General features: G+C 41.9%; 1 protein-coding gene and 1 long non-coding RNA gene across 3 annotated transcripts in view; one reads left to right on the top strand and one right to left on the bottom strand.

The window, feature by feature from the left end:
* The window catches only part of RNF216 (ring finger protein 216), a 147,035-nt gene extending 128,259 nt beyond the window's left edge, over nt 1-18,776 (bottom strand). The window contains exons 1-3 of one of the 2 annotated variants that reach the window (XM_049638961.1): nt 18,665-18,776; nt 5,765-5,896; nt 41-174 (exon numbers count right to left, since the gene is read on the bottom strand). In XM_049638961.1, the coding sequence (XP_049494918.1) occupies nt 41-174; nt 5,765-5,831 (201 nt within the window). In that variant the 5' untranslated portion in view covers nt 5,832-5,896; nt 18,665-18,776. The remainder of the gene's footprint in view (nt 1-40; nt 175-5,764; nt 5,897-18,664) is intronic. The other variant, XM_049638960.1, reaches the window with a different exon arrangement.
* A 72-nt stretch (nt 18,777-18,848) lies between these two features.
* Nucleotides 18,849-21,685, top strand: LOC125928314 (uncharacterized). Its single transcript, XR_007459624.1, has 2 exons — nt 18,849-19,546; nt 21,486-21,685. It is a non-coding gene; the product is annotated as an uncharacterized LOC125928314 (long non-coding RNA).
* The last annotated feature ends 4,650 nt before the right edge of the window (nt 21,686-26,335 follow it).

Here is a 26,335-nt window from a genome sequence, read left to right as displayed (position 1 = left end):
TGCAATGATGCCTCATCAGGGTAAGTTTAAGAAAACTCACTTCCGTCAGGATGACATCATCATCCAGGTCCTCTTCGTCGTGTTGCTGAGGAGCTGGGGTGACCAGCATGGGAACCCCTTCCTCATCAGAGGAGTCAGATATGGTGATGGGTCCATCTCTGAGATTGATCCAGTCTAAAAGGAGGCAGAGAACACGTTTACCACGAGGCGGGCACAACCACATTCAGTCTTTTAATTCAATTTTGGCATAAAAAGGGTCAAGCCTAAAGCCAAGCTACTGGTATGTTAGCTTATCTCCTCAAGCAGCATGTGCACCCAAATATTAACAGCCAGGTTTCCATGGAGATCTTCGCAATAATACATTTTGGGAATCCAAAGAAATAATCTGACAGTATTATCCACTTTTTCTTATACAAGGTTGGAAAAATCTGTTGATAAAATCCTGACTGCAAATTTTTAAAAAGTGAAATCACGGTCTCCCCCTCATCTCTACTCCTCCCAGGGAATAAACATTGTTTTATTCAACGGATCGGTCTGAAAAAACTTTCACTCAAACACGGTAAAATTTCATTTAATATTTAAAATATCAAAATTTACTCACCTTAGACATAAACCTTAAAAATCATTTATGCAAACACAGTTGAGTGTTTTATTTTTTTTAAATTTTTATTAGGAAAAAAATTTTTTTTTACATTTTATTTATTTTTGAGAAACAGAGTGAGACAAAGCGTGAGCGGGGGAGGGGCAGAGAGAGAAGGAGAACAGAATCTGAAGCAGGCTCCAGGCTCTGAGCAAGCAGTCAGCACAGAGCCTGATGCGGGGCTTGAACCCACAAACTGTGAGATCATGACCTGAGCCGAAGTCGGACGCTCAACCGACTGAGCCACCTAGGCGCCCCACAGTTGAGTGTTTTAAACACCATTTAGCATCCATGACAGTAAACAATAGAACTTTCCTAATTTCCTTTTAAATACAACTATCTGGATAACTATATGTTCAAAGTTTCTAACTTTTTTTTTTGTCTGAAGATAGAGCGTGTCCAATTTGAATTACTGAATAACACAAACTGTTAATTTTTTCCTGCCTGACCCATGGGAATGTTAAAGGTTAAAAGAAGCAACGAAGAGAAAATGCATTCAGTGTCCTAGAGAAAAGGTTAGGGGGGAAAAAAAAACCAAAACGAGGAAAGAGGCATCATCATTACAAACACTGAAATTTTTCCATTAAAGCTCTAATATCTTTCTCAAGGTTAATGCCTCATTTATTTTTATGGCACCCAACAATTTCAACAGCAATCTAAAGTCAATTATCTCACGTGACTCATCCCTGTGACAGAGCTGTGGGACAGCAGTTTAAAACAGGTAAGTCTGTAAAATCTAAGGTTCGACCTCCGAGGTCCAAGTCTCTGCTTTACCATATGCCGGCCATATGAGGCTATTATCTAACTTCAGCAAGCATCCGCTTCTCCAACATTAAAAAAGGTTAGTGCAGAAGGCTCAAACCCGCAGCCTGCAGGGGGGACAACCAACCAGAGCTGGCCTAATACATGCTGCAGAATTCTAGATTTTCCTGAATGTTCTCAATCATTATATGCCTTTGGTCATTTCCAGTCATTAAATGGCTGTTTTTGACAATTTTGTCTCATTTTATCACTGGTTTTGGGGAGAGAATTTGCCAAGCTCCTCGGCCACTCCAAAAACCCCACCCTGAGGAGGTCCATTGTGAAGAGACACTGAGGCAGAGTACTAGACACCAGGCACGGGGTCAAGAGAGGAAAGAGGTGCCCGTGAAACAGAGTAACAAACGAGGCCCTGGATGCTTTCTGTTGCTTAGCTCCCAGAATGCTGGCAGCCGGTCTTAGATTCCATATGCAGGAAACTGTAGACTCCTCTCTGGAAGAACTGGTCCGAGAAAAAAAACACTTAAGAGACCACCTTGGAAGACCCAATGAAAAAGCTGGCTTGAAGCTTCTCACCTCATAGTGAGGTCCAATGGTTGGCAAAATACTCCCCAGCACACCATGTATAAACACGTTAGCTTTGAAAAAAATAGTTTAAAAAACTAAAGTGTAACAAAGTCTACGAATCAAAAATATAACTTCATGAATTAATACAAAAGGCCCACAACTGGATGACCATCACCAAGGTCAGTAAATACAACATTTCGAGTACATTAAAAGCTTCCTGACTCCACAGACTAGTTGTGTTTGTTTCTGAGTACGCATTCATTTCTGGCTTTCTTGCAAATACTGGTTCCACGTATCCATGTGGTGGCATGTGCAGTAGCTCTCTCTGCTATCCGCAGGCCAGCACGTGACAACATTACAAGTTATTTATTCTTCTGTCAATGGACTTTTGGGTTGGTTCCAGTCTTGGCAATTTTGGATACTGAACATTCTTACACACGTCTCTTGGTGTGCTCATTTCAGTTGGGTACGTTCTAGGAGCAGAAGAGCTGAATTATATGGGAAGCATATGTTCAATTTTAGTGGACGATGCCAAATGATTTTCCAAATTATGCCAATTTATATTCCCACCAGCAGTGTGGGATGGTACCTGCTACTTCCTGTCCTCACTGGAGCGTAGCCATGCTCATTCATTTATATATTATCTATAGCTGCCTTCACTTTTTTTAAAATAATTTTTTAGAATGCTTTTTATTTTTGAGAGAGAGAGAAAAATAAAGACAGAGAGAGAGAGAGAGAGCACACGTAGGTGAGGGACAGCGAGAGGGGGACAGAGGATCCAAAGCAGGCACTGCGCTGACAGCAGAGCGCCCAATGCCCAATGCGGGGCTCGAACTCACGAACCATGTGATTGTGACCTGAGCTGAAGTCAGACACCTAACTGACTGAGCCACCCAGGTGCCCCTGCCTTCAATTTAACATATAGCTGAGTAGCTGCAACAGAGACCACATGACTTGTAAGGCAAAAATAGTGACTCGCTGGCTCTTAAAAGTTTGCTGAGCTCTGGTTTAGATTATTCAGTTAGATGAATCTCATGAGCTTCAAGATTGTATTTTCATTACCATGCAATTAAAAATATTTTCTAATTTCCATTGTGACTTTTTCTTTGAACCATAAATTGTTCTGAAGTGTATTCTTGTTTTCCACGTACAGGGATTTTCTAATTATATTTCTGTAATTGATTTACAGCTTAATTCCAGCATGGTTAGAGAACATCATCTATATGATTTCAATCCTCTGACTCTGTTTGGTGGCTCAAAATATGGTCAATTTCGGTAAATACATTGGGTGCAGTACCATCTATCTATTATGTCAAATTTGTTGATTATGTTCTTCCATGTTCTATATTCATACAAAAGTTTGCGTATGCTTGCATCAGTTAGTGAAAAATACATTTAAAATCTCCCACTCTGATTGTGGATTTATCCATTTCTTCTTTTAGTTCTGTCAATTTTTGCTTTTGACACCATGTTACTGAGTGTATAGAGGTTAGAAATGTTTTATCTTTCCAGTGCAATAACCCTTTTATCATTATGAACTCTATCTTAATATTACTACTTTGGGCTAAAATGTCTATTTTACCTGATAACACACAGACATACCAGCTCTTTTTTTGTGCTACGATTTGCATAACCCATCTTTTTTCATTCTTGTACTTTTAACCTTTATTTTACCTTCATTTTTAAGCCCATTTTCACTGCATATAGAATTCTAGGTACATACTACTCAGCAACTAAAAAGGATTTAATTACTGATACATGCAACGTGGATGAATCTCAAACCACTCTGTTGGGCAGAAAAATTCAGGCATAAAGAGTACACACTGTCCGGTTCCATTTATATGAAGCACATCAGCGGTTTCCTCAGGCCAGGAGTGGGGTGAGGACTGACCACAGATGGGGCATAAAGGAACCTTTGTGGTATGACAGAAATGGGTGGTCTATGGGTACATTCATTTTTCAAAGCTCACCGAACTATACAATTAAAATGTGTGCATTTATTTAAGTAAATTATACTTCAATAAAGATGATTTAAAAATTAAAAAGAAAAAAACTTACAGGGGTTGGCACAATAAAAATTATGGTGAAAACACCACAGCTAATAAAAACAAAACAACTCTGCAGGCCTAAAAAAATATCCTCATGCTGGGTGCAAAATACATAAACCCTGTCTCACAGAAAAAAAATGCTTCCAAAGTCAGTAATTTCCTCAAAGGAATTAGATGTTCTGAAATTCTGTTCAAGTATATTTAAAACCCAGTTAAAACACTACTACAACATTAATTTGATATACATGTGGAAAAATTTTAGAAATGATCACATATACAAATTATAGCTAAGATTTAAAGCTTTCTCACTCACAGTGAATTATGGTTACACTCACTACCAAATTAGAATAAACTATTAATAAAATTCTAAAAAAATTAGTACTTCTTTTGCATTCATAATGTGCCTAGTTTAAGCATGTTAATTTATTTTTCTCAATATATTTGCTTAATAAAATCTGTTCAACTTCAAATGTTGTCTGAAAGCCAAATGTATATAATTTACACTCTACTGGGAGAAAAATAATCTTCATAAGCACAAAACATTAATAGGAAAAAACAGCAACAAAAAATGGTATAATTTCTTCCATGGAATCTATACTTGTCAAATATACTTTTTCCCTACTCATCAGCATGAATTTTTTCCTTTCAGCCTAAGTGTAAATGTGAAGTAGGATTTGACAGAAAATTGCATATGCGTTTAGGAATGTTACATAAATACAGGCTCCTTTCCCTTTAAGAATCAATGAACTTGCCCAAATGTTAAATACTGTAAAATGAATACATGTTCTAAAATTCCCTGTAAGGGGGTGCCTGGGTAGCTCAACTGGTTAAGCGTCCAATTCTTGATCTCAGCTCAGGTCATGATCTCACAGTTTGTGGGTTTGAGCCCTGTGCTAATAGCGTAGAATCTGCTTGGGATTCTCATTCTCTCTCTCTCTCCCTCTCTCCCTCCCTCCCTCCCCGTCCTTTCCCTGGTGTCTCTTTCTCTCTCTCAAAAATAAACATTTAAAAATAAAATAAAATAAAATAAAATAAAATTCCCTGTAAGGCAACCAGAATCTCCTGGCAAAAAATGAAATCAAGCACCATATGAGGGGGCAAAAATGCTCCAGCATCACTTTCAGTACCTCTAGAGCATACAGGCCTGGAGGAGCCCTCCTTTGAAGACCCCATTTCTTCAAAAACAGAACTGCCACTGTTCCTATATTCCCACTTGACTTCCTAAGATCCAATGACTGCACATTCACAGCTCTTTTTGGCTTGCTCATTAATAGCTTATGAATCCAGTTGCGAGGAAACATTTTTAAACTTCATTCATGCCAGCAGGTATTACCATTTGACACAAAGTTTTAGACTGATGAGTCCATTACATCAGATGTTCTGATGTCTAAAAATGAAATGTCTCTGGGTTCTACGAGGTGCAAAATAGGTTCGTTCCAAAGACTATGGGGGCGCCTGGGTGGCTCAGTCGGTTAAGCGTCCGACTTCGGCTTGGGTCATGATCTCGCGGTTCGTGAGTTCAAGCCCCGCGTCGGGCTCTGTGCTGACAGGTCAGAGCCTGGAGCCTGTTTCAGATTCTGTGTCTCCCTCTCTCTCTCTGACCCTCCCCCGTTCATGCTCCGTCTCCCTCTGTCTCAAAAATAAATAAACGTTAAAAAAAAAAAAAATTTTGAAAAAAAAAACAAAGACTATGTAACTGTAACATAAAAGGAGAAAGCAATGATGAAAGGAAGAAAGTGAGAACACTTACCTTGTCCCCGGTGGCAGTGAAAGTTGTTCAAGTGAATTACCTCTTCATTGTTGTTTCCCTCTGCCATTTTCAAACGCAGACATATACATACGTGCTTGCTAATATCTGAACATGGTGACTATTCAAAAGGGTCTGAAAAAGAAAAAAAAGAATACTAAGAATGAGGGATTATCGAAACTCTTCCCACATATTTGGTCAAGGTAGCATTCTAAGCTTATGGCGAAAATACCACTAAAGAAAATAATAAAAGAATGCATAACAAAAAAGGTAATGGTAGGGGAAAAGAATAATTAAAAAATAACTAATTATTGCAGAAGAACATATAAAAGAGGAATAAAGGATTAAAGAACACATGGAACAAATAAAGAATAAAAAAAATACACTTAAAAACTCCATTATAGCAACCTATAGAATGAGAGGAAATATTTCCAACTCATAATATCTGGTAAGGGGTTCAAATACAAAAATATACAAAGAACTCCTGCAACTCAACAGCCAAAACCAAGTAATCCCATTTTAAAATGGGCAAAGGACCTAAATAGACATTTTTCCAGTAAGATATTCAAATGGCCAACAGGTACATGAAAAGGTGCTCAGTATCACTAATCACCAGGGCAATGCAAATCAAAACCACAAGCTATCATCTGTGCTCTGTTAGAATGGCTATCGTCATGACCTGAGATGAAACCAAGAGTCAGACACTTAACTGACTGTGCCATCCTGGTGTCCCCACCAGAGAAATTAAGAATGAAAGGCAAGCCAACAGGAGAAAAAATCTGCAATACACATAACAAAGGGCTCCTATTCAACAAGTATGAAGAATGCTTACATGCTGATTGAAAAACAAACCAGACAACTTAAAGGAAAAATGAGCTAAAAGATTTGAACTCCCAATGTTGAGTACCTTGAGGAAACCCAAAAGGCCAGTAAACAAATGAAAAAGTGCCCAACATTATGAGACATCAGAGTAATGTAAACCGAAACCACAAAGGAATTCTGACAAGATGGCAGCACCACAGCTTTTGAACTAAGCTTTTATTTTCATCTAAAAACAAAAAATTCCAGGGCACCTGAGTAGCTCAGTCGGTCGAGCGTCCAACTTCAGCTCAGGTCATGATCTCATGGTTCATGAGTTCGAGCCCCACATTGGGCTCGCTGCTGTCAGAGTGAAGCCTGCTTCAGGGCCTCTGTCCCCCCCACCCTCCACCCCACCCCACCAGCGCTCTCTCTCTCAAAAATAAACATTAAAAAAAGAATTACAAAAATTCCAAGTTAGGAAAAAAAAAAGCTAAGAATAACTTAAACCCCAAAATATGAGCCCGTGAGGACAAATCACCAAGAGCCACATGATCTTTGAAGTACCATTTGTGCCTCAGAAAACACACGGAATCATTCAGACGTGAGGATAAGCCCCAGACAACCAACAGGTATCCACTGAGAAGCACACAGGCTAATCTGAGAAAGCTGTGAACACCGGGAAGGGGTTTGCTCAGCTCAAAAGTGGGTGAATGCAAGGGATGCATGCTAAGGTGTGGGAGGAGTGAAGCAGCCCAGGACCCAGAAAGTTTCAAACCTGATCTAGCAGGGCTCCCTTACAAGATGAAAAGCTGGGAAGAGTGACATTGAGTAAAAAGAGACAACAGAAAGAAAGGAGAGAAGGCAGGTCTACATGAGAACAGAGGACAAAGCCAGGAAATCTCAAAAACCAAGGTATTGTATTTTGAACGCTGCATGAAAAAGGAGTTCGGTGAAGCTAGAAAAGCTATCCCAAACTCCTCTCCTGGAAGTCCAAGAAAACCAATTTCATTACAAATGAGCAAAGAAGAGAGCTGATGTCAAAGCTCATATAAAGTTCTAAGAAAAACAAGCAAAACAACATCCCTATAATTAATGAATACATGCCAGGAAGAGGAGACAACCTAAAGGACACTAAAAAAGTACACAAGCCATAAAACAACATAAATCAGAACTAAAAAAACTCAAATGGAATGACAGCTCTCAGGAAAGAATTAGAAATAAAAGGAAAAAAAGCTTTAGGAGTGAAGACAAAATTAGAAGGAACACAAGTGTGAATGAACACAACACACACTGCTTAGAAGAACTAAAAGGTGAAAGGAGGAAAGTTTTAAATAGAAAAATAAAGAGACAAAGGAACAAATAATCAAGGCCAAGACTGTCGAACATAACAAACAGCAGCTCTTGAATAACTCAAAAGGGAAGAGAATACTAAAAACTGAAATGTAAAAAAAAATTTTCCTAACGTGAAAATGTTGAGGGGCGCCTGGGTGGCTCAGTCAGAAGAACATCCAACTCAAGTCATGATCTCACAGTTCATGTTATCGAGCCCTGTGTCAGGCTCTGCCCTTACTGTACGAAGCCTGTTTGGTTTGCTCTCTGTGCCCCTCCCCTGCTTGTTTACATTCTCTCTTTCTCACTCTCAAAATAATTAAACTTAAAAAAAAAAAAAAAGTTAAAAGACCACATTTTGAAACAACCCCGTATATACCTAAAACAAAAAACACCTCACCCAAAATGACAACCATCAAGACACATTCTAGTGAAATTACAGGACTTTAAAGAAAAGAGGTCCCTTTAGGACCTGGGCTTGAGACATACAAAAGAATGAAAATTAGATTAATAATAGACTTTGACAGTGATGCTTTATGCCATTAGAAAATGGAGTCAAATTCTTTTTTTAAAAAATGGGAGCCAGAGAACACCTGGGTGGCTCAGTCGGTTGAGCATCCAACTCTTGATTTCAGCTCAGGTCATGATCCCAGAGTTGTGGCAGTCCCTGAGTCGGGTTCCACGCTAAGTGTGGAGCCTGCTTGGAATTCTCTCTCTCCCGCTTTGCTCCTTCCCCTCTCAGTCTCTCTCAAAAAAAAAATTTTTTTTAAATGGGAGCCAGATATTTTCTATCCAGCAAAAATAATTTCAAAGAAAAGGGCACAAATTTATCAACATATAAGAACCTATGGAATACTGATTGCTTCTACAGGTCCTTCCTGAGGAATTGACAGAAAAATAAACTTCAGGCAACCAAAATGACTAAAGACACCACCACGAAGACTGGTAGTGAACATTAAATGTATAATTACTTGTAGCACAGACATTAAATGCTAACTAAAATCTAACAATACAGTACAATTATAAAAACTATGGGGAGGGGAAGCATATGCAAAATTTTAAAGGAATGTAATCATATTGGTTGTGATGTTCTGAGACTTTCATTCTGATAGCTGTGTGCGTATAAGATAAAAAAAACTAGTAGGAGTTATGGAATATTCTAGTTCTATTAATCCCTATGTCCTTGAGAATCAAGATTCTCCATGTAGAAAAAAGAAATTTTACTTATAGAGAAGTAAAACCCTAATAGTCTTAAACTTAAGTTATAAATACTAGTGTGAAGGAAAATATTTTAGTTCTGTACAAAAAAAAGAGAAAGGCCTGAAGAAAACAATTTATTTGTAGCAATCAGCATCTGTAGTGCCTAGATCATGGTCTTGATTTAAAAGTTTATTTATTTGGGGGGGGGGGAGGGAGAGAGAGAGAGGGAGAGAGAGGGAGAATCCCAAGCAGACTCCACACCATCAGCACACAGCCCGATGTGGGGCTCAAATTCACAAACCGTGAGATCATGACCTGAGCTGAAACCAAGAGTCAGATGCTTAATCGACTAAGCCACCCAGGCGCCCCTAAGTTATGGTCTTTAAATACTATTTCCCACCAAAAGAAACCAGGGATTTTTGGGAGAAATTACTAATTCCATATCTGAAGCAAGAAATGTACAAAATGAGCCTACAACATCTTGTCCCATCACATATCACGGAAACTATCAAAAACTACCTATCAAAGACTGGGTCCTGTCAGAATAACTCAAAGAAAAAAAAAAAGTTCTGAAGAGGTGGCCATTGGCCAAACATAGAACATTCTGAGCACCAATAAACATAATAATATGACATGACTCTCTGAAGAAAATATATACAAGAAAGTGTTCGTAATTATTAAAAAAATTTTTTTTAATATTTATTTTTGAGAGAGAGAGAGAGAGAGAGAGAGAGAATGCAAGTGGGTTGGGGCAGAGAGAGAGGGAGACACAGAATCAGAAGCAGGCTCCAGGCTCTGAGCTATCAGCACAGAGCCCGACACGGGGCTCAAACCCACGAGCCATGAGATCATGACCTGAGCCGAAGTCGGACACTCAACTGACCGAGCCACCCAGGTGCCCCAATAATTTTTTTTTAACAGGTCATTTTCACAGTATGATATCAACCGATACATTATCTTTAAAATTGGTAAAATCAAGGCACAGATTCAGGTATTTTCTTGTCTTTCCTCTATAAACTATAAATCACTGGATAACCAAATAGAGCGTAAGAAAATGGTTTCTTTATAAAAGTATTCCAATATCAATTAAAAAATTCAATTAAGATACGATCATTTTGTAATCCTTAATGAATTACTGGATCTAGACCTTGCAAATCACTGGCTGCTAACATCACAGAGACAAGACAAAAGCGCATTCTGAGAAAAGAACACACTAGCTACAGCCTTGTGAAAGAGACTGAACCAGAGTTTGGTGAAGGATTTGGACTCAGCCACATTTTTAGAATAGAAGCTCGAGGAAAAAAATGAAATTCTGAATTGCACCCTAAGTATGCAATCCAGACCATGTATCCTCAATGGGAGTGCTTCTGCAAGTGTGAAAAGACCTTAAGGTGTTACAATGGCTTGACTCTTCAAAATTCAGTTTCACCCAGCAAAATCTTATTCCTTAGTAATTAACGGGGAGGGTTAGGGGGAAAAATTGTCTAAAAAGGCTCTCTCTATAGGGGAATGATAATTTCTCAGAAGTCTGATGAACACATATTTAGGCTCTGTGAAACTACGGGTCAAACAGTTCAGGTTCAACAACATTTAAGTTATAAGGAAAAAAGAAAAGGAATGGAAGAAGAACCTTAGATTTAAAACATACATCAAATCTTTATTTTTTTAATCTTTTTTTTAAGTTTATTTATTTTTGACAGAGAGAGAGAGAGAGAGAGAGAGAGAGAGAGAGGGAGAGAAATGTGTGTGTGTGTGTGTGTGTGTGAGCATGAGCTAGGGAGGGGTAGAGGGAGAGGCAGACAGAATCAGAAGCAGGCTCCAGGCTGTCAGGACAGAGCCTGATGTGGGGCTTGAACTCACAAGCCGTGAGACCATGACCTGGGCCGAAGTCGGACACTTAACTGACTGAGCCACCCAGGCGTCCCATATGCATCAAATTTTTAAAATGCGTTTATAATACCTAGGGATGTACTCTTGGATGATAAAACCATAGAGAAATACAAGAAAATGACTATAAAAGTCAGACTAATAATTTTAGGGGGAAGGAATGAGTTATGATCAGGACAGGATATGTGGGAGGGTGCTGGGGTGGTCTACTTTTTAAACTGGGTGGTGAGTACAAGCATCTTATAATTCATTACGCCATACATTTGTTTTATGTGGTTCTAAATATGGTGTTTTAGGGGCACCTGGGTGGCTCAGTCGGTTGAGCGTCCGACTTCGGCTGTCATGATCTCACAGCTCGTGAGTTCAAGCCCCGTGTTGGGCTCTGTGCTGACAGCTCGGAGCCTGGAGCCTGGAGCCTGCTTAGGATTCTGTGTCTCCCTCTCTCTCTGCCCCCTAACCCACTCACATCCTGTTTCTGTCTCTCTCAAAAATAAACATAAAAAAAATTCATTTAAATATGGGTGTTTCATTTTGAAGGGTAAGAAAACCCTCACAAGATATTATATACCCACAGAATTGCTAAGGGGCACCTGGGTGGCTCAGTTGGTTAAATGTCTGACTTCAGCTCAGGTCATGATCTCATGGTTCGAGAGTTTGAGCCCCGCATTGGGCTCTGCGTTGACAGTGAGGAGCCTGCTTAGGATTCTCTCACCCTCTCTCTCTGCCCCTCCCCTGCTCACTCACTCAAAATAAATAAAAAATAAACTTAAAGAAAAACAATATGATAAAGTCTGATACTTTATCATAAATTGTAGTGGAAGATGATATGCTCTGACCCAACAGCCCACCACTAGCAATCTAGATTATAGAACTTTTGCTTATATGCACCAGGTCTATGTATATAAGAATGTTCACAGCAGTATTTTTCTTTTTTTTCTTTTTAACGTTTATTTATTTTTGAGACAGAGAGAGACAGAGCATGAACGGGGGAGGGTCAGAGAGAGGGAGACACAGAATCTGAAACAGGCTCCAGGCTCTGAGCTGTCAGCACAGAGCCCGACATGGGGCTCGAACTCATGGACCACGAAATCATGACCTGAGCCGAAGTCAGCCGCTTAAACGACTGAGCCACCCAGGCACCCCGGCAGTATTTTTCTAAGAGCCAAAAACTAAAAAGGACTCACACCAACGAAGGAATGGACAGATATCCAGTGCTATGTTCACACAATTAAAAACGATACAAAAAAAACCCCCAAACCATTGTGAAGTCACACACACAACATGGATGGACCCCAAGACATAAAGGTTGAGTGAAGGAATCCAGACATAAGAAAGTATGTATTGAATGACTTCATTTAGATAAAGTTTAGTTTAGGCACAGGCCCAAGCTCAGTCTGGGGTGAAACTTCTTTGTGTGTACTGTATTTCACAATAGAAAAGTTAGGCAAACAAAAGCCATTATAAGAAAAAAAAAGAAAAAGAAGTGGTTGCCTCTGTGAAACAGTAGTTGGGGCGTCATGAGGGGAGAACTACTTTTAAATCTTCCTGCACTTTGATTTTTGAGCCATTTTCTTGCTTTAATTTGATGAACGTTAGGAAAATGAAAATAATTAAGAACGAAAGGAGGACAATTCTGACTGCCATGGGGCCCTTTTAGTCCCAAGATCCTATCTATAACCCACCCACTCAATATTTTTCCTTCTAAGAAAATCTCAATTTTCTTTGCCTTCCTGGGAGAAACCACGTGCTTTAGAGAAAGTAGGTCCCCAGACCCTGGCTTCTCATTAAATGATGTCTACAAAGAATTAAAAGTCAAATTAACATTAGAATTTTTCCAACTTAGAGAATACTAAGTTGTGTATCAAGACTTTTTAAGTCTTACAACAGAATTCTCTGGTTATCTACACCTGGACAAAGGTAACTCAATTTTTAAAAATTACAAATCTCACTTGAAATAATAATTAGGACATCATTTACAAAGAGCACAGGAGAAAGGTAAGAGCTCTGATGTCAAATTTGAACTGCCACCTATTCAAGAACTTTACTTTTCTTCCAAATACAATTTTTTAAAAGTATTCTGAACACTTAATTCTACTAGTCAAGTTTCTTATTTCACCACAAAGTTCCTTCAATTTTACGACAGAAATCCAACAGAAATGTGATTCATTTTACATCTACCTAATTTAGTTAAAATGTCAAACTTGTGGTTGAACAGATTACTTGTGGTGCTTTAAGAGCAAGATTCCGCACAAATGAGTGGTACATAAAAAGACCCCAAGTTGCAGTGAGAAAAGGAGTCTGACAACAGAACTCCTCCTCCTGACTAGCTTCTCTGCAAAGGTCATGTCCTCTCATTCAGGCTTCAGATTAAACTACCTAAACATGAATGCTGGTTTCACCATTTAGTCAATCAGTGACTGCATAAATTGCTTAATTTCTTGGACCTAGTTCATTTGTGAAATGAGAATAGTGGTTTTAAGATGAACTGCATTAAATATATAAAGTGTTTAGCATGGTACCTGGCACACAGCAAGTGTCACATTATGACTGTTATTTCCTATGAAATGAAAATAGCTATTCTTACCTTGTAAGGCTGTGGTGGAAGACGAAATCAGAGGCCATTTGTACATGGTAAATGCCAACAAAACAAGAATTTTGTTATCCCAAGCACACAGATGTATAGTGTTTATTAATTAGTCGGTGATACATACAAACGTTGGGGGAGGGAAGGGCTTTATTTTCCTTTTCCAGGTTAATTTTTACTAGTTTTATTAGAACTATTCACAGTTAGACTTTTACTTCTTTCTATAAGAAACTTCATTTTTTCTGTGAAAGTAGGTTCTTGATCAAACAGCTGAAGAAAATGGTTAAATAAATGTGGAATCCAGAAATTGGAAATGCTACCTAAGAGAGTATTTTATCTTGCCTCTTCCTCGTATTGTAAAAATTTTCATATGTACGTTTATGACTATACTCTATAGTCAATAAGGCAGTTGATGCTTCCAAGCCAGAACCAAAAATTAGCATATATTTCATCACTTCATTATTCCGCGTAGAATCTTATGTAGTACTACTATATACTAAGTAAAAACTTAACAAAATTAGATGACAATTCTGTGTTTTCTTCTGCCTCCTACAACTATTTTTCAAATCCCCTTCTTTTCCTTGGGTGGATGTATCAACATATGAAAAAGTCCACATCTGAATCATGTTCTCCACCATGTTCTTGACTATCTTATTCATAGCTGTATTTCCTGCATCTCACACAGTGGCTGAATGAATGAGTGGCTCCAAAAACATCTTCCTCTGTCAGAGTCCGGAGCTGTTCAACAGAGCCATACAGAACCAGAGTCTGATTAAGGGACCACAATCAGTTCATCAGGATTTTCTTCAACTATAAATAATCTTCTTCTCATTCTTCTATTCATGTTACATCTCCATTTTTCCTTCTACAGGTTCCTAATATAATACTGCATGGTCCTGGGGTTTTGTAGTGTTACCACTTTCCAGAGTAATCTCCAGCAATGTGTCGGTCACTTCTGCAACACTGATTTTGGGGTAATAAAAGATGTTTCCCACTTAACGAGTTAATCTCTTTGGCCACTCCAGAGAAAGGTGGGCAAAGCCGAGCCAGGCATAGTCTGGGAGAAGCTGACATGCCCATGTCATACCGCTCCACAGCACCTCTTCCCAGAACGGTTTCTCAAGGGTCTATAAGTGATTATTGCTCTTCATTCACATTCTAGCTTCTCATCTTAACCATTATTTGGATATCTATTTATTGTAAGTCTGTACTAACAGTTAATCAGCATTAAATCAACAAAACAAAAAGTGAGTGAGGTTATTACTAAGTATTAAGTTTCACGCAGTTATACTTTTTTGCTTTCTTATACGTTCTGACTTTTCTATACGATAAAGAGTTCAGCAAATATTTATTATGTTCTTGCCACATGGTATAAAAAAGTTGTTATGCATCACAGGAAAACCCAACATGGATCTTGCCTCAAAAAACTTGGGGGAGTCCGGACAGTGAGAGAAACTACGCACACAATTAAGTACACTACAAATTAGCCCAAAAATGAAGTATTTGTGCAATAAAGACACTATCCCAGTTGGGAGAGGGCAGATAGTTAGGGAAGCTTAACAAGATAGCTGTATTTAAGCTAAACTGAATGCTGTGCTAGTTCCAAACTTTGCTTTTAAGATAACTTTTTTTTTTTAATGTTTATTTATTTTAAGAGAGAAAAAGGGAGAGCAAACGTGTGTGCTCGCAAGCAGGGGAGGGGCAGAGAGAGGAAGAGAGAATCCCAAGCAGGCTCCCCGCTGTCGGCACAGAGCCCAGTGCAGGGCTGGATCTCAGGAATCACAAGACCATGACCTGAGCCAAAATTCAGAGCTGGACGCTTAACCAACTGACCCCACCCCCCACCCCCCACCCAGGTGCTCCTAAGAGAACAGCCACTTCCACCTAGGGCTCCTGGAGCCCAGAAACACCATTAAGAATTCTGACTCCCCTGCTGGAGAGATCACACGGAAAGCCCTAACTTCACGTGGAGAGAGAAAATGTGGCTGAGCCCAGCCTCCCAGTAGTCCCTGACAAGGCACGGGAGTGAAAAAGCATTTTGGAAGTAGAACCTCCAACCCTACCACCCTACTAGCAACATGTGGATCAGGAAAAAACAGCCCAGGTTAGCCCTTCCCAATCTCCTGACTCACAAAATTGCCAACAAATAAAACCGTATTAAGTGACTAGGTCTGGGGGTGGTTTGTTATGCATCTATGGATAACTGAAGCCCGGCTCAAATTTTATTTTCTAACCAATGGAAAGCAATGCACAAAGTTGTACTTTAGGAAAATCAACCTCACTGCAATATGAAGACTGTACAAATATCTGGTAGCAGGAAACCCAGAAAACAAGAGGCAGTGAAGTATGAACTAGAGATAACAGTAAGCAGGACGAGGGAAAAAATACGATACCAACCACAGTTAGATTCTAGAGGACTTCTGTATGTAAACAGCCATCGGGAAAGAGGAAGAAAGGAGTCAAAGTTGACCTAGATGTTGGGTGACTGGAGGATGGTGATACTATTAAAAACAAGGAAGGTAGTAAGTTCAGAATAAGAAAACACAATGTGCACAAATTTTAACATGTAGACAAAATGGCTCAGTCAGGTGAGCATCCGACATTTGATTTCAGCTCAGGTTATGATCCCAGCATCATGGGACCAAGACTTGTGTTGGGCTGCAAGTGAGCATGGAACCCTCTTGAAATTGTCCGTGTCCCTCTCCCCTGCTTACTTGCGCTCTCCCTTAAAACAAAACAAAACAAACCAAACCCTCTTGTTAGTCTTTCTACAATAGGAAACGTTTTAAAACAAAAATTAAACTCAACGATCTTCCGTGGGTGCACTAAACAGTTTAACATATTAACCTTAAAATTTTCCTCAAATGTCAACTGAAAATTGGTTCAGAAATTAGATTAAGCAAGCACATCCTCATCCACAAGAGGGAAAAAAAAATCAATGTTTTCAATGATTTTTTTTACAGTTCAATCCTCCATGAACTCATGAATACAGTGCCCCTGCTACCCCACAATGCCTCCAGGTTCTACCCTCTGATGTATTTTCCTATACCACTAAGGGTTTTTTTGTTTTCGTTTCTTTTTTAAATCACAAAATCTCATCATGGTAGAACCAAAATCTCATGGCCTGTGAAATGGTGTCTCGCATGATCCTTGCTGACCTAGCTGACCTCACCTGACACCTCTCCCCCATTCACCATTCTGCAGGGACAATGGTTCAGGCCTTTGAACATGCCATGCTTCTTCCTCCTCTGGTTGACTGATGACTTTTCACTGCCTCCCGGACCAAATTAACTCCATTCATCCTTCAGTTTCTCATTTTAAACGACTTCCTCAGATAAACCTTTCCTGACCATCCCCAATGACAACATATCTCACCCCTTCAAAGTGGCTGCCACAATAACCTACACTTACTTGGGAAGCTATGTTAAATCGCTATCTCCTCTGCTAACGTCAGTTCCAAGATCGTAGGACCCTGCAGCTTATTCATTCCATAGCTACAGGACATAGTACGCTGCCTGGCACAAAGCAAATACTCCAGAAGACCTTTCTGAAAAAACATCATTTACAGACATAGCAGAACAATTAGAAATACGAACTATGGAACCAAACTGAGTTCGAGTCCCAGCTCTGACCCAGTTCTGTGACTCAAGAAGTTATTTTTCAGCACCTCATTTTCTTCCTTTTTAAACTAAGGACAATAACAGAACCCCCATCATTGAAGATTAAGAGAGTTTTAAAGAAAATGCTTAAAACGGTGTCTAGCACATGGTTAGCACCATGTTTTGTCTCACTGACAATGAAGATAAAATAACACTGCCAGGCAGGAGAATTAGTCCTGAGGTCTGCAAATAACACAGTCTAGAATATAGTGAACGCTCGTTCAATAGTAGCTATCGGAGTTGGCAAACACAGGCTCACTCAACTACCTTATTTCATAAACTTGCAGTCTCCTTGACTCGCATCTCAACTTCCTTTATCAGATTCCTCCAGAGGGGCTGGAAGGCTTCTTTCGCGTGCTGCCGCTAGGCTCTATTTAAGAGTTAAGGTGATCCAAAAATCTGGTCCCAGGCTCCCTAGCTGTTTCCTCCAGTTCACGCCACCCCCTGCCCCCAGCCCCAATAAGTTACCTATAATAATAATAAACGGAACAAAGCAAGGTTGTTTGTCTTCAGGCAAGCGTGCAAGACTGAGGTCGGTCCTAAAATCTTCCCTGTCCTCTCCCAGCTCCCAGCAGGGTACAAAAATCTTCTCTTTGCATTAGCAGAGTGCCTAGGACAAGCTGTACCCAGGAACTTATCACATGGTATTGGGAGTTATTTACAAGGCCCCCTGGCTGGTTTATATCGGACCCTGCCGGCGCTCAGGGAGCCCTCGCACGAGACTGGAGCGGCCCGAAGTTTTGAGACGAGCGTGCCACACAGCATTCAGCCACATCCCACGCGGGAACAGCGGTCTCGTTCACTGCGCGGCGCTCCAGGTACATTGGACGGGTTCGCGTTCCCCGCGCTGCAGAGGGTTTTGACGCACTTGGATGTCCCCGCAAGGGCTGGGGGGCGGGGGGGAGTCGCCGGCTTTCTCGAGAAGAGAGCCCTCCTGAACCGAGTCGGGAGGGTTTGGGACCGAGGCCCGGCGCCCCTAGGCCGGGGGCGCCGGAGTTCAAAGTCATAGGGCATCGCCGCCCGCGCGCTCCAGGCCGCGCTCGGCTCCACGGACGCCGCCTCCCGCGAGGTGCCGCCGGGGAAACTCGGTCTTTCGGCGCTTTCGCCTTCGCGCAGCAGGCCCGGGGCCGGCCCGCGAAACTTCCCGAAGTGGCGGGAGCGGGGGAGGGTCCGCCGGCCGCCTGCGCCTTTGTGGCTCCCGCCTCGCCGCCGGCCCCACTGCTCGCGTCCCTCGGCGGCGCCCCGCGCGGCCCCGGGCCCGCTCGCGTTGGGGCGGCCGCCGGGCCAGGCCCGCGCCCCCGACTCCTCGGCCCCGCCGCCCCTCACGGCCGAGGCCCCCGCCCCCGCCCCCACCCCGGGGCTTAATGGAGGCGCCGGGCGGAGACGCCGCTCGCCTCACACGGCCTGCCGAGGAGCTGGACGCGCCCCGCGGCCGACACTTACTCGCCACTCAGCTCGCCGGCTCGCCAAGCGGGCTCGGCGGCCTCTGTCGCCGCGGCTTTTAGTCACCGGGAGCGGCCGCCGACAGCTTCGTCGCCGCCGCCTCCGAGGCTGCCGCTGCACTCCTTCCGGCCCCGCCGCGGCTTCACCCCGCGCCTGCGCACAGCGCCCCCTCCCGACTAATGACAGGAAGAACCATAGAGGCACGCCGGGTGCTGGGGAGGAGGGACCTGGGGAGTAAGACCATAGAGAGGGACGCCTTTCCGCTCACCACCCAGGGAGTCTTGACTCCCCCACGGGGTGGGAGGATGAAGGAAACCGAGGTACCCTTCCCGCCACCCTAGGAAGTGTCGCCATCTCCCTAGAGATGAATAGGTCGGGGGTGGGGGTGGAGGTGGGCAGAAACAGGTGCCCGTGAAAATCCGCTGGATATGCATTCGTTTGCACCCCTTGCCTTTGGCAAGTCATTCATTCAATACGTATTTTCCGGAGAGGTTCCTGTCAGCCAGGCACTGTTCTAGGAATTGGGGATACAACGGTATGGAGGGTCCCTGTTCTCCTGAAGCTTATGTTTTAGCGGGCGGGGATATAGCTAGGGAACTCGCTAACTAGTAAACTAATGAACTAAAACACTGGTTCGGGCAGAAAGTGTTCAGGGAAAGAAAAAAAAAAAAACACGCATAGGAAAAATAAAGCAGCGAAAGGGATAGAGCGTGATGTGATGAGGATACCGGTGTGGTCGGGGAGTCTTCTGAAGAGGGGACATTTCAGCAGAATACGGAATGACGTAAGGAGGTGAGAGCGATGGTGACCACCTGGAGGAAACACACTTCAAGCACAAGGGAGATGCCTGGCGTGTTAGAAAAACAGCGAGCCTGCAGTGCGGTGAGTGAGACGAGTGTGGTAGGGAATGGGGGTTGGCCAGGCGGTAGGGGGCCAAATCATAGGTCTTTTTTTTTTTAATCTGTATTTATTTATTTTGGGGGGGGGGGAGGGACAAAGAGAGGAGAGAGAGAATCCCAAGCAGGCTGCACACTGTCAACACAGAACCCCACATGGAGCTCCATCCCACCAACTGTGAGATCATGAGCCCAAATCAAGAGCTGGATGCTTAACCGAATGAGCTCCTCAGGTGCCCTCATAGAAAGTCTTGATAAGAAATTTGATTTAAAAAAAATTTTTTTTTAAATCTATTTCGAGAGAGACAGCGTGAGCCGGGGAGGGGTAAAGAGAGAACAAGAATCGCAAGCAGGCTCCTGCCTGCCAGCACGTAGCCTGATGCGGGGCTGGAACTCAGGAACTGTAAGATCATGATCTGAGCTGAAACCAAGAGTTGGACGCTTAACCGACTGAGCCACCCAGGCGCCCCAGAATCTGGATTTTCTTCCAACTGTGATGGGAAGCCACTAGAGAATTGGGAATAGAGATGTGGGCTGATTTTTCCGAGAACGTTTTCCAAAGATGACCCTGGTGGCTATTTGAACAACAGACTCTAGAGAGCTCAGAGTAGAAGCAGGAATGTGTTAGGAAGCGATCGCGGGAGTCAAAATAATTATTATGTGATGGTGACTTTAACTAGGATGGTCAGGAAGGAGGTGGTGAGAAATAATCACATTAGGGATTGATTTTTTTTTTTTTTTTTTTTTTTTTTAGGTAGAACAGAGACATTTGCAGGTAGATTGGATGTGAGGTGAGAGAGAAAGGAATCAAGGGTAACCACAAGGTTTTTGGCGTGTGCAACTGAGTAAATGGTGGTTCCATTCACAACTAGGGGGGGAAATTTGGAGGGACAGGTTTTGGTCGGCCTAGGAAGAGGTGAACGTGTTTTGGACGCATTAAATTGCCAGCTAGACCTTCAAACTGAGATGTCAATAGGCAGTTGGATATATGAGTCTGAAGCTTCAGAAAGACAGGATAACTCAGGCTAGGGATTTACAATGGGGGGTCACTGAGATATGGATAATGTATAAAGCCATGGGACTGGCTATACTCATACCTAGGGAATGAGTAGACAGGAGAGAGGACGGAGCTCAGGGTCACTTCAACGTGTGCCATGTAGAGGAGGGTGCTGAGGAGGAAAGCCCGGTGAAGGAGAAGGAAAACCAGGAGCGTGTGATATCTCAGAGGCCATAGAGACAAAGTGTTCCAAGAAGGAGGAAAATTATCGGTGTTGACAGATGCTGCTCAGAGATGCAATACAATGGAGCTGAATCTCAGGGAAACCAGAAGGAGGGACATTGGCTGAGAGTGAGGCCGGGGACAAGATCTTGCAGTTTTGTAAAGGAGAGAGACAGGATGAGCTGAATGCTGTGGCCTTGCTGGCTCTGGAGTTCTGTGGTCAGAGATTTAAAGTGAAGCCAGGCAGCAAGGATATGGGGCTTTCTCCAGCCACCCACTTAGATGCAGGGGGAAGAAAAGAGCTGGAGACAGTGGGTCAGTGAGAGGTATGCTTGACATTGAGATTTTGGAGATGATGCAGTTGTTGGTAACGATGAGCCCAGGGATCGCTGAAGCCCCACGACGAGGGTGCCTGAGGTAGAGAGGAGGCGTAGATCATCGAAGGGCAGGGATTAAGAAACGAAGGGCTGGGTGTAGATAGATTATATAAGAGGATATTAAATCGTCAAGAAAGATGTCAGAAACGGAGGTGGGGCGTGGAATAAGACAGTTCCTAAAATCTTCAATGAATGAGGAGGACTGACCAGCAGCCCAGCAGATAGTTGCCCAGGAAAGAGGGTGGTATGGTCCCAGGGCACGTGCTTTGACGATTCAGTTAATCGTCGTTGTTGTTTTTGATTTGCTGGCCCTGCTCCATCTTCTCAAGATGTCACAGAGGAGCCCACACCTGCCCTGACACCGAACCACAAAACAGCAGAGCAGAAAAGGGAACAGCCTTTAACAAACCTCAGACTTTTGAGCAGTATGGGAATATCACAATTTTTGCCTAAGTGACCTATTGCCTGTAAGTAATATTTTGTTCTTTAGACGGATTCATTTTTCATCAAAATATATTTTTTAAATTTTTTTATGTTTATTTATTTTTGAGCGGCACGCGTGCACGGGCGCGCGCGCACACACACACACACACACACACACACACACACACACAGTGTGGATGGGGGAGGGGCAGACAGAGAGGGAGACACAGAATCTGAAGCAGGCTCCGGGCTGTCAGCACAGAGCCTGATGCGTGGCTCAAACCCACAAACTGTGAGACATGACCTGAGCCAAAGTCAGACGCTCAACCAACTGAGCCACTCAGGTGCCCCAAAATATATTTATTTTAAAAGGGAAGCCTCATTTCCCTCTATAAATAGAAAACAAGTCTCACTCTCCATAAAGCAGAAAGTGACCATAAAAATAGGTTCCAGGAAATAAAACAATGTTACTGACTTCTTTTTTTTCTTTTTTTTTTAAGTGTTTAATTTAATGTTTATTTATTTTTGGAGGGGAGAGAGAGAGAGAGAGAGAGAGAGAGAGAGACAGAGCGTGAGCAGGGGAGGAGGCACAGAATCCAAAGTAGGCTCCAGGCTCCGAGCTGTCAGCACAGAGCCCGACGTGGGGCTCGAACCGGGAGATCATGATCTGAGCCAAAGTCAGACCCTCAACCGACTGAGCCACCCAGGCACCCCTGTTACTGACTTCTTAAAAAGTTATAATTAGAGGAAACCAACCAATAAACCAGCCAACCAATAAACTAATAAACCAACCAATAAAATACAAATAAAAATGAAAATCAAGGTGTGAAACATAGAACTGAAAGTAAGCTTCCTTAAGAGAAGGATGGCAACCTGATACTTACATAACACCGTATGTTAACTAATTGGAATTAAAATAAAACTAAAAAAAAAGAAATTAGGGGGGCCTGCATGGCTCAGTTGGTACAGCGTGTGACTCTTGATCTTGGGGTTGTGAGTTCGAGCCCCACGTTGGGTAGTACTTAAAAAAATAAAATAAAATAAATTTTAATTTAATTTAAAAAAAGAGAAGGATGGAATAGTTTGTGAGCAGTCAGCAGTATTAAGGGATTTTTGCTCCATATTTTTATTATAAGGAAAAATGTTCTATGTCAATAAGAGGAGTCACTTTTTTTTTTCTTTTTTTTCTTTTAACGTTAACCAGCACCCAAAATCAGAAAGGGCAGAAGAGATCTGCCTGCAGACAAAACTATTGCCCAGAAGCGATGCTTTGCTACTTTCCTGGGAAGACTTTTCCCATCTATGGAAACTCGTCCCATGTGTATTGGCTATACTTCCGTGCAGTTATGGTGGAAGGTATGCAACATAAGAGCACTCTGAGCCTTCCAGAAAGCTGGGGTATAATTCATACACCTCTGTGAGTCATTGCAGCCCTGCCTCCTGTATTTCATTTTCTGGTTACAATTAGTTTAATGTGCCTGCCACCTGTAAAATCATTTATAATCGTAGAGGACTGCCATTTCCACACTCTGTATATCATCGTCACTCCCAAGAGCTGTGAGTATTGCCATCGGTTTTATCTCGATGAAGCCGTGCTAGTCTGGCCATGGAGGAAATTATTCCTGAACTCGATCTGCTTTCAGAAGCAGTAATTTCCTGCTATTCTAGCGCATTGCTTTTTTTTTTAAATCAGTGTTATTGCAGAATGATTTATATGCAATACGACGCGCCCACTGTAAGTGTACATTTCTGAGTTTTGACAGATTCATGCGCCCACGCATATAACCTCCGCTGCAATCAAGATAGAGATCATTCCCATCACCCCCAAATATTCTCTGGTGCTCCTTCCTCAACCTGTAGTGGTTGATCTGCTCCCTCCAGCCCTGGATGCTAGGCAACCACTTATCTGCTTTCTGTCACTTTAGATTAGAATTGCTTTTTCTGTAGTTTCAGATAAAGGAGATCATAAAGCATGCACTCTTGTGTCTGGTTTCTTCTGCTCAACATATGTTTATTCTCTCAATTTTTATTGTGGTAAAATGCACACAACAAAATCTCAAATCTTAACCATCTTTAAGTGTATGCCTCAGTTGTATCAAATGTATTCATAATGGATGTTGTGCAAACATCATCACCATCCATCTCCATAACTGTTTTCATTTTGCAAAACTGAAATTCTATACCCATGGGACAATAGCTCCCCATTCCCCACTCCCCCCCCCCCGCCCCTGACAACCCCCTTTTTACTTTCTGTCCCTATGATTATCACTGCTCTAAGTACTACGTGTAAGTGGAATCATACAGGATTTGTCTGTGACTGGTTTTATGTCACTCAGCGGAACATTCTCGAGGTTCATCCATGTTGTAGCATGTGTCAGAATTTCCTTCCTTTTTAAGGCTGAGTAATATTCTATTGTGTGCCTTACCACATTTTGCTTATCCATTCATCTGTCAATGGACATTTGGGTTGCTTTCATGTTTTAACCCTTGTGAATAATGCTGCTATGGACATGAGTATACAGCGATCTCTTTAAATTCTTCTGGATATATACCCGGAGTGGAATCACTGGCTCATATGGTAATTCTGGTTTTTTTAACTTTTTTTTTTTAAGAGAGAGAGAAAGAGCACAAATGGGGGAGAAGGGCAGAGGGAGAGAGAATCCCAAGCAGGCTGCATATCTAGCATGGAGCCTGACACAGGGCTCGATCTGACAATCCCGGGATCACGACCCAAGCTGAAATCAGGAGCCGGACACTCAACCGACTGAGCTACCCAGGCACCCCTGGTAATTCTATTTTTAATTTTCCAGTAAACATCATATTGTTTTCCACTATTTGACATTTCCACCGACTATGTACGACGGTTCCAATTTCTCCACATCTTTACCGATCTTTACTATTTTCTGTTTTTTGATAATAGCTATCCTAATGAGTATGAAGTAATATTATAGTCCTGATTTACATTTCCCTGATGATTAGTGATCTTTAGCATTTTTTCACGTGCTTATTCACAGTTTTATATTTTCTTTGGAGAAATGTCTATTCAATATTTTGGCCATTTTTATGTGGATTTGTTTCATTGCTGTTGAGTTTCAGAAACTGTCTGTATATTGTGAATATTGATCCTTTATCAGATATATGATTCCCAAATATATTCCCCCATTCTGTGGGTTGCCTTTAAAAAAATTTTTTTTAATGTTTATTTATTTTTGAGAGACACAGAGACAGAATGCAAGTGGGTTAGGGGCAGAGAGAGAGGGAGACACAGAATCAGAAGCAGGCTCCAGGCTCTGAGCTGTCAGCACAGCTTGAACTCACGAGCTGTGAGATCATGACCTGAGGTGAAGCCGGACACTCAACCGACTGAGCCACCCAGGTGCCCCATGTGGGTTGCCTTTTTTCACCTTGTTGATATTGTCTTTGATGCACAAAATTTTTAAATATTCACGAAGTCCTATTGGTCTGTTTTTTTTAATTTTTTTTTTTTTAACGTTTATTTATTTGTGAGACAGAGAGAGACAGAGCATGAACAGGGTAGGGTCAGAGAGAGAGGGAGACACAGAATCTGAAACAGGCTCCAGGCTCTGAGCTGTCAGCACAGAGCCCGACGCGGGGCTCGAACTCACAGACCGTGAGATCATGACCTGAGCCGAAGTCGGACGCTTAACCGACTGAGCCACCCAGGCACCCCCTGTTGGTCTGTTTTTAAATAGACACCTATACCTTTGGTGTCACGGCCAAGAGATCTCAAGATTTGGCAATCTATAATTGCCAGATCCAATGTCACGAAGCTTTTGCTTATTTTTTTAATTAACTAATTAATTACTTACTTTATTTATTTTTAAGTAGGCTCCACACCCAACGCGGGGCTTGAAATCACGACCTTGTGATTAAGAGTCAGATGCTCTACCAACTGAGCCAGCCAGATGGCCCTAATTTTATAGTTTTAGATTTTCCTTTTAGGTTGATCCATTTTTATATCACTTTTTTTTATATGGAATTCTGTAATTCTTTATTTTTTTTTCTTTATGCCAGGACCACACTGTTTTGAGTACTGTAGCTTTGGAGTGAGTTTTGAAATTGGGAAGTGTGACTCCTCCAGCTTTGTTTTCCTTTCTCAAGATTGCTTTGGCTATTTAAGGTCCCTTGAGATTCCATATGTATTTTAGGATGGGTTTTTCTGTTTCTATTAAAAAAAGTGTCCCTCAGATTTTGATAGAGATTGCCCTGAATCTGTAAGTTTCTTTGGGTGGTATTGACATCTTCACAATATTAATACTTCCAACCCATGGACATGGGAGGTGTTTTCATTTGGTTACATCTTCTTTCAGCAATGTTTTGTAGTTTTCATTGTACAAGGCTAGGTCAGCATATGTTTTGGGGGTTCCTCCACTTTGCGTGTGCCAATGGTTTATTCGTTTTGCCGCTGAGTAGAATTCCATTACACAGCTATGGCACAGTTTGTTCCTTTACTCACCAGATGATGGGCCTTGAGTTGTGTCCAGTTTTGGGGCTATTTTGAATAAAGCTGCTAGGAACATTAATGTACATGTTTGGGGGTGGATATCTGTTCTCATTTTCTGGGTGTGGAATTGCTGAGTCATGTATTAAGTGTCAAACTGTTTTCCAAAGTGGTTGTACCATTTTACTTTTCCCCTGGCAAGGAATGAGAGTTCCAGGTGTTCCTCTTGGTCACCCACAGTCTTTAATTCCAGCCATTGTAATGGACGTATAGTGGTGTATTGGTGTGGATTTA

The sequence above is a fragment of the Panthera uncia genome, chromosome E3 (genome assembly GCF_023721935.1).
Source record: "Panthera uncia isolate 11264 chromosome E3, Puncia_PCG_1.0, whole genome shotgun sequence".
Lineage (NCBI taxonomy): Eukaryota > Metazoa > Chordata > Mammalia > Carnivora > Felidae > Panthera > Panthera uncia.
The sequence above is the reverse complement of the archived record's forward strand: the minus strand, read 5'-3'. Positions and strand labels throughout refer to the sequence as shown.